This window comes from Phytophthora infestans, genomic scaffold (assembly GCF_000142945.1).
Source record: "Phytophthora infestans T30-4 supercont1.145 genomic scaffold, whole genome shotgun sequence".
NCBI lineage: Eukaryota > Oomycota > Peronosporomycetes > Peronosporales > Peronosporaceae > Phytophthora > Phytophthora infestans.
In genome coordinates, this window is record NW_003303614.1 from 243,482 (window position 1) to 251,136 (window position 7,655).

A 7,655-nucleotide genomic window follows, 5' to 3' on the forward strand; every position below is an offset into this window, starting at 1 on the left:
ATCGTGCTTGGATATAAACCACGACGAGGGGTCTCTCGAGAAGCCTGCTATTTCAACGCTCCGCATGATTGTTGCCTCATCCGTGTCTCGCCACGCGCTGAGGCTTCAATCGCAAACGGTGTCAACACTTGGCATACGTGGGTTACCAAAGCGAGTGTATTCGACTCGGTCTGACTCTTTCCGAGCGTTAATCTCCATGTACAGTAGGTCCTTGAAACGACATCTTTAATCCACTTGATCACCTCTTGCTTACGCCCAATGCTAACTGACTGCCTTTGATGAGGCATTATTGGAAATGACGGGAAAGTGTTTCTCTCTGTAGAATGGATGGTCAGCAAGTTTGTAATAGCAGATTTGGTAGTTTTTATAAGGACTCTATTCAGGAGGGGCTTGTATTTAATAGTGCAGGCATAGCACCCCACAGGACACTATTCGGTAGGGGGCTTTTATTCGGGCGCATCCGTTACGTTAAGTAAAAATATGTGGCCCACACCAAATTAGATCGAATTCTGCTTGTAAAATTTACATAGGTTTCTAAATAAGAGCATTGACACCCTCATCATCATGGCATGCAAGTATGGTGCAAGGCCCTAGTGCTATCCTTACCACATACAACATGACGTAAGGAGTTTACAATGGAGACCGCATCCTTTTATCCGTATTTCACATTTCAGTACACTAAGGGGTAAATAGGGATATCCGTCGCCTTTTGTTCAGAATGGTGGTCAGAGAGGTGAAAGTTAACTATGTACATGTATAAGACTGTAGATGATTTCTACTACCCAGTATTATAGTGTCAGACGCATCTACATGGGACTCCATGTGCCGGTACGTGTACGTAGCTACGTGACGAATTGCTCGATGAGCACGGATGATATCTTGTCGAAATGTAAGGTCGCAGAAGGAGTACTCAGTACCCGCAACGCTGTACACTCCACGAGTTTTCGTGCAAACGAGAAGCACCATCTCAAGCGATCGCATATATTGCAGACAAAATGGCAATGCGAAGGGTGTACATGTACAGTAGACGACGTCGCCTTGTTACGTATTGTCTTGTCCGCGATAAGAGAAACAAATCCTGGTGCTCAAAGTTTGCCACGAGGTAGCGTGATGCACGTTGCGTTCATGGCGTCGAAACTCACACGGCCTCACTTTCCAGCCTTTTTGGGTCGAAAATCCACGAAAGAGTGAGATATTCTATACATGTACTTACACACGCTAATGTGTGGCTCGCTGAAGCTATAGAGCCCAGAAGTTTGGGTGCGACAGCAAGCTAGCCATGCTTATCATTGAAGTGGACGTTGTGCCTGTGGATCATGTGCTGTGCAGGGAGGTTGAAGTAAGCAGAGCGGCTACGTGGCATGCAAGTGCGAGCTGGCAAGTTGCCAGTGACAACTGAGTCGACCGTTGATAGGCGAAAACATGCGGGGCAATTGAAACGCTGCTGCCTGACCGACGAGCGCTAGGCTTAAGTGTCACATTTAGGTGAGGAAGAAGTTGCCTTAAAAAACGTTGTATTAATAGTGGTCGCGATGCGGAATGCGCTGCGCGGTCGTCGAGAACGGCGACAAGTAGGATACCGGGACATGTCACTCATGATCAGGATAGCTTTGCTCGGGTCTGTTTCTGTCCGTCACGTCGAACCGTCAAAGTCCGAAGGGAAAAGGTTTGATGGACTTCATAGCTGTCACGTATCCACTTAGCAGGGCTTAGGCAGGACCTGAAGCCGATCAAGGTGATCATGTACATGTAATAAGATCGGCTAGTCGTCGCCGCCCTTTCACTACTCGTCCGTTTTGGCCTAGAGGGACGCTCGTGCGTGGCAAGGGGCCGCTTGATTGGCATCTTTCAACCGCTGCTGCCGTAACGGCCCTAAAGCCGGCGGAGGCTTCATGATAAGCGTGGTTGCTTGTCAAAAGGACAGCGCCCCTCCATCGCGCTGGGGGTCTCCGCCTCACGCGCGTGGAAAGATTTCCGTCTCTTCGCAGCGTTGTGCGCCAATTTGACACGCCATCGGCACTCGCTGAGAAACCAACTCGCCAGCCGATTTCTGATGACCATCATCCGGTGCACATCAAGATCGGACCCATTTTTTGCCGATCCAGGTCAAAACTGGGTAAATCAATTGGATTGTCTCTATTTTTCGAGATTTTCTGTCGGGACACTTCCGCTTGAAGAAGCAAAAATTTGAGCAGAAGACCCTTTTTGAGCCGTTACGAAGTAAAAAAGGGCCAGCTCCAATGCGGCTTCTTGTCGCGGCATCGCCAAGAGACGTGCAGATCTGCCCAGGTGTCGCTCGCCTTTCAGTGCCTGGCGCCAGGAGAGAAACTGACACCTCATGGGCCTCAGACGCTACCTTTCACTTTGCAATCCGCAACGCGCCACACCAGCTAGAACGAGTTTTTCACCGAGCGACGCCCATCAAGCCGAACTGCGCATCCATTTCAAATTATTTGAAAGGGAAAAAAGTATCCACGACCGCACAACCGACTCATTACAGCAGGTCATCCCTCCCCGTCACGGCGTTGAACCCATCGCGTGAAGCCCATAAGGAGCCGAACGCTACCAGACGACACCAGGAGAGGCGACGTCCACTTGTCCCGCATTTTAACGCCGCGTCGCACGCTGCGCGCTGATTGGCTTGCTCGATTTGTGCGTGTCGTCAATAGTCAAGCCCATACAAAAAAGGCAACTTGTGACGCATTGACGCTTGGTTCTCATTCTCAAAGTTGCCGCGTCATTCGCAAGTCTATTCGAGTCACCAAGCAACACAAATTTACCTTCACACCGCAATGGAACCACCGAGTCACGCGCGTCTTGTGGCCATGCGCCTTCTGACCGCCACGAACACGCCCGAGAAGCAACAGGCGGCCAAGAAGTCGGCGCAGTTGTGTCTGTCGCCCACGGATCCTAGTGAGGATCCCACCATGGCGCTGGCCATGGCCTCACCCGTGCTGACAGGCAAGTCAGCACCTATCACATCGCCCAACCCGGCCAAGAACCCGCTGCCAGGTCTGCAGTTCGCCATCTCTGCGCAGCGTGCGCCCAGCCGCGAGTTGCGTCTGCCATCGTTCTCCAGCCCTTCATACGAGCTCGAGGGTGCCACAGTTGCCACTAGTAGTGCAGACGAAGAGGAGAGTGAACAACCCGTAGTAGAGAAGACACAGAGACGTAAAAAGGGTACGCGTCGAGGCACACTACACCCTGAAGCCAAAAACGTCCTCAAGGCCTGGATGTTCTCACCCGAACACTTCGCCCACCCGTACCCAAGTGAGGAGGAGAAGGAGGAACTGGCTAACGAGGCTGGCATTGAAGTCAAACAGCTCTCGAACTGGTTTACTAACGCCCGGAAGCGCCTCTGGCAGCCTGTGTTGCGTCAATCTGGAGTTGAAGTTAAGAACTTCCTGTCAACAGGACGTGGCGGCCCGCGTGGCAACAAACTGGACGTGCCAACCAACCTCCACCAGCTGGTATCGCCTTCTCCTGCGCCGAGCCCATCGAGTTCGCCTCGTAAGCGCTCGTGGTCGGCCATGCGGGATAATTCCTCGCCTTCTACAGCTTCTATAACCTCCCATGATGATTGCAAGCGTACGAAGAACAAGCGCTCAAAGAGCAACAGCTCACGCGACGAGAACACGGCGCCGCAGCTAAAAGATCTTGAGCTGCTGGCGGCTACATCACTGCTGGGCCTACAACACTTGACACAGTCGGTGCATTAATTTCGACTTGCATCGGCAAAACGTTTGATATTTATTTTACTCATATGTAGGCATTTTAAAATGAAAATACAATTAGATAAAAAGTATCTTCAACCTTCAACACAAAATGTTTTCAGTATCATCCCATGTTTCGCAAATTTGTTGCATGCAACTCTTTAGCTTTTGCGTTGCGCCTTTCGAGCCAAGAAACGTGCTCTAGCAGCGGCAATAGCGTCCTCCGTGCTCGCTTTTGCCTCCTTTTTCCGTGGTGATGAAGCCTCGGCATCTTCCTTGCGTTTAGGCGAAGTGTCACGAGCTGGCGGAGACTGTCTACCCTCGTCTGGTTGCTCACTACTTCTCGCCTTCTTGGTCGCAGGTTCGTCAAGAGATATGGAGGCTGTCTCGCCGTCATGTTCACGCTCAGCGCTAGCCGGTTTCTCACTAGTTGTCGCGTCATGTCGTGCCTCCTTGGCCGTGTACGCACTCCGCGCATTGCTCGTCGAGCCGCCCATCGCGATGTTCTTGTTGAGATTCGCGTAAAAGCCTGCCATTGCATGCTCGCCCTGCTTAGTGACGTCTTCCTGCTCTTCCATGGCAGCAAGTCGTGCGTCCTCTGCATCCCAGCGCTGCATTTCCTGTAGCTTTCTTTTATAAGACGCGGATACAAGCTTCTCTTTGTCTCCATACATGACATCGTCCGCCTTGCGTTCGTTTAAGAGACGTCGCTCACGAATGCGCTCGTTCTCGACTTCGCGGATCTTTGCTTGTTGCAGCAATGTACTAATATATTTGGGTTTCTTCTTCTCCTCTTCTCTCTTCGTTGCGCGTTTATCAGCTTCAGACTCTCGCGCGCTCTTCATGTCGTCGTACACTGCGTCGTAGTCAAAGACCGATGCGTCTTCTGCCAGAGCTTGGGCGCGCACCTTGTCTACTTGGCTCTGCTGCAGACTGCGAGCTGCTTCAGCTCCTACTCGACGTCTAGTATCATTTCCAGTCTCTTCAGCATTCTCCTTGCTGCTCTTTTCTGCTGCAGCGGCGAACACATTGAAACCCGACGAGACCTCCTGCACAATTGATACATAAGTGGTCAGAATGATTGCGCGAAGACAAGAGGGGCATAGAGTGTGAGTCCTGCGCGCATGCCTTCTTCTTCACATCCTTCTTTGGTAAAGCGAGCCCGTATTGCTTCGCTGCAGTCGCGAAAGGCGCACCTAGCGGCTTCTTCTTTCCCTTCCCTACAGATAGCTTCATCGAAAACGCCATCGCAGCTTAAAATTGAAAATGGGTCAATGTAAAGGCACGAAAAACACGTTCTGAAATGAGGTTAAACTTAACAGTAATAAACAGCATCTTTGTAAAACACCTTAAAAAAGGTTTTTTTATACTACGTAGTACTACAACAGTAGTATAAGCATCAAATTGCAAACGTAAAAATGGCAAAACTTTAGAAATAAGTGTTTGAACTTTCATCATGTTGATGCGGTGTTTTACTACACCACGCGGACACAGCTACCTGTCTCGAACGACAAATAGCTTAAACAAGTCCTACGACAAGATTCACTGCTTGGAGGCAGCGTGGGCCTTCTTCTGGGCCACACGAGCCTGGCGCTGCTGGCGCGAACGCTTGGCCGTGCGCTTGTACTTCTTGTCGAAGGTGTTATCCTTCTTAGCGGCAGGCGACGGGTCAGCGCGGATGGCCTCGTGCACCTTAGTGATCACGTCTTCAAGCTCATCAGGGTCAACGCCGGCCTTGACGTACTCGGCGTAGTGCGAGGCAAGCATCTCCGGGTCATCCTCCTCGAGCTCCTTCATATGCTCCGAAATGTGGATAGCGAAGATACGGTCACGGTGGACCTCGGCGTCGTAGCTCTTGTCGTCACGGCTGTAGCCAGGAAAACGCTTCTCGCTGTGCGGGATGTCCAGACCGGCGTCGGCAGCACCCTTAAGGGCACCGAACACACGGTTACCGGTGGTGGTAGAGCGCAGACCGCAGTCCAGGTAGCAGCGGAAGGGGCGCTTCTCGTCAGCGACCTCATCCACGAAGTAGGTACGGCCGTTGCTCTCGGTCTTGACGATCTCGCCGTCAACCTCCGTGTTGCCCTCGTAGTCCTCGTCCAGGCCGAGCTTCTGCAGCACACGACGGCCGACAAGCAGACCCGTGGCGTACGCAGCGGCGTAGTTCTTAAGACCAACCGTCAGGCCGTAACGCGGCAGCTCAGCCGACGTAGCCTGGCACAGAATCTTGTCGCCATCGATCTCGGCGTACGCGATCTGGCAGATAACCTGCTTGTTGGTGATACGCACGACAAGACGGTACTTGGGCGAGTTGTACTTGTTCTTGTCCTGCGTGATGAGACGCTTACGGGCGCGGTAGTCCGTCTTGCCCTCACGGCGACGACGATACTTGACCTGGTAGCGCTTAAAGTACGCCTTGTTCTTAAGGACCTTGACGAACCCCATTCTTACTTGATGAAAGTTTCCAAACTGAAAGGTGAAAAAAGCGCTGCACACGGACCATTTTGGTTGGTCGCCATCGCCGCCCTTCACTCTACAAAGAGCAGCATGCGGACATCAGTGCGATGGGGAGCTTTGTTAATATTAGTCACGGTGTGTGAATCACCAAAGTTTTTTCTACCTATCATATCACTTTTTTATTTAATAAGTCCGTAGCGATTGGTGGAAAAGTAAAGCCGATGAGTAGGGTTGGGATGACTGGTTCTAAAAGCTGGGGCAAAAGCCCAGCCGCCAACGTCGAGGCTTATTAGTTCGTTTGGCGTTTTTCCTCTCAGCAACAATGGTGCGTCTCGTGTCGTTGTTGCGTATGTGTTAAACTGACCATCACTCTGTCATATTTTGCTGGCATAATAAACTACAGACCTTCACTCGCTTCGTTTCTATCGGCCGCGTGGTGCTTATCAACTACGGCCCGGACGCCGGCAAGATCGCCACGATCATCGACGTGGTGGACGAGAACAAGGCCCTGGTGGATGGTCCTTTCAGCGTCACAGGCGTGAACCGTCACGTGATTAACTTCAAGCGTCTGTCCCTTACGGACCTGACCGTGGACATCCCCCTCCAGGCTCGCGAGAAGACTCTTAAGAAGGCTCTTGCTAAGGCCGACACCCTCGCGAAGTGGGAGGCCTCGATCTGGGCTAAGAAGTTGCACAACAAGAAGACGCGCGCTGAGCTGAGCGACTTCGACCGCTTCAAGGCTATGATCGCCCGCAAGCAGAAGAGCTCGCTGGTTAAGAAGGCTGTTGCCGCCGCCCGCAAGGCCAACTAAGCGACTAGAGTTCGGCCTTGTCTTTGACTGCTGGGTGCTTGCAGGTTCTTCTTAGCGATTCTGCAGCAGATGGACGCGACAGATTTAGTCGCGACAGGAAGCTGCAGGCTACGAGGAACAATAAACGTCCTAATTGGTTATTTTGCTGATAACCTCATTGCTAAACACTATGGTCTGCTCAGTTCTCTTGTCATTTTTGTTGGCTGTGCTAAGCTAACTTCAGAAATGGCTTCAGTGACCAAAAATTAGGAGTTGCATTTTGTATTCGCTGTCGATTTTTGTTGTTGCTAATGATTGGCAAGACGGTAATAGTCTACGCGATCATCAGACTGACATCCACATGCCTCGCTTGCTCTTGTTCGATGTAGTATTCCGTATTCTAGTGACTGAAGTCAGTAACTTTTTAACAAGTGTACTCCGCCACAAGAGCAAGGTTTTTAATGTAAATTCCGGTATGGTAATTAGTAGCACTGAATTGTTAGCGATTGTTTTTTCTCGCGTCCAGAAGCTGTACAACCACATTTTAAGCTAAAAAATGCACAGCCACTTCCTTCTACTACACACTTTTCGAGTTACCGCGAAATCGATAGTTGCACAGAGCTTATAGTAATATAGCTGTTCATGTCATCAGATTTGATGTCCTCAAAGGCAATGGATGGAGAATCATTCTGATT

General features: G+C 51.0%; 4 protein-coding genes across 4 annotated transcripts; 2 read left to right on the top strand and 2 right to left on the bottom strand.

Moving 5' to 3' along the window:
• Nucleotides 1-2,792: 2,792 nt before the first annotated feature.
• Nucleotides 2,793-3,719, top strand: PITG_20186 (uncharacterized protein; the record flags this gene model as incomplete). The annotated part of the gene is made up of 2 exons (XM_002895640.1): nucleotides 2,793-3,523; nucleotides 3,620-3,719. The coding sequence occupies 2 exons, from the start codon at nucleotides 2,793-2,795 to the stop codon at nucleotides 3,717-3,719; spliced, it is 831 nt and encodes a 276-aa protein (XP_002895686.1).
• Nucleotides 3,720-3,874: 155 nt separating this feature from the next.
• Nucleotides 3,875-4,961, bottom strand: PITG_20187 (uncharacterized protein; the record flags this gene model as incomplete). Its single annotated transcript, XM_002895641.1, has 5 exons — nucleotides 3,875-3,941; nucleotides 4,026-4,055; nucleotides 4,179-4,676; nucleotides 4,740-4,762; nucleotides 4,854-4,961. The coding sequence occupies 5 exons, from the start codon at nucleotides 4,959-4,961 to the stop codon at nucleotides 3,875-3,877; spliced, it is 726 nt and encodes a 241-aa protein (XP_002895687.1).
• A 181-nt stretch (nucleotides 4,962-5,142) lies between these two features.
• PITG_20188 (60S ribosomal protein L5) lies at nucleotides 5,143-6,262 on the bottom strand (the record flags this gene model as incomplete). The annotated part of the gene is made up of 2 exons (XM_002895642.1): nucleotides 5,143-6,182; nucleotides 6,251-6,262. 2 exons carry the CDS (start codon nucleotides 6,260-6,262, stop codon nucleotides 5,256-5,258), a joined length of 939 nt encoding a protein of 312 aa, XP_002895688.1.
• Nucleotides 6,263-6,441: 179 nt separating this feature from the next.
• Nucleotides 6,442-7,151, top strand: PITG_20189 (60S ribosomal protein L14, putative; the record flags this gene model as incomplete). The annotated part of the gene is made up of 2 exons (XM_002895643.1): nucleotides 6,442-6,495; nucleotides 6,574-7,151. 2 exons carry the CDS (start codon nucleotides 6,493-6,495, stop codon nucleotides 6,979-6,981), a joined length of 411 nt encoding a protein of 136 aa, XP_002895689.1.
• Between the last annotated feature and the right edge of the window lie 504 nt (nucleotides 7,152-7,655).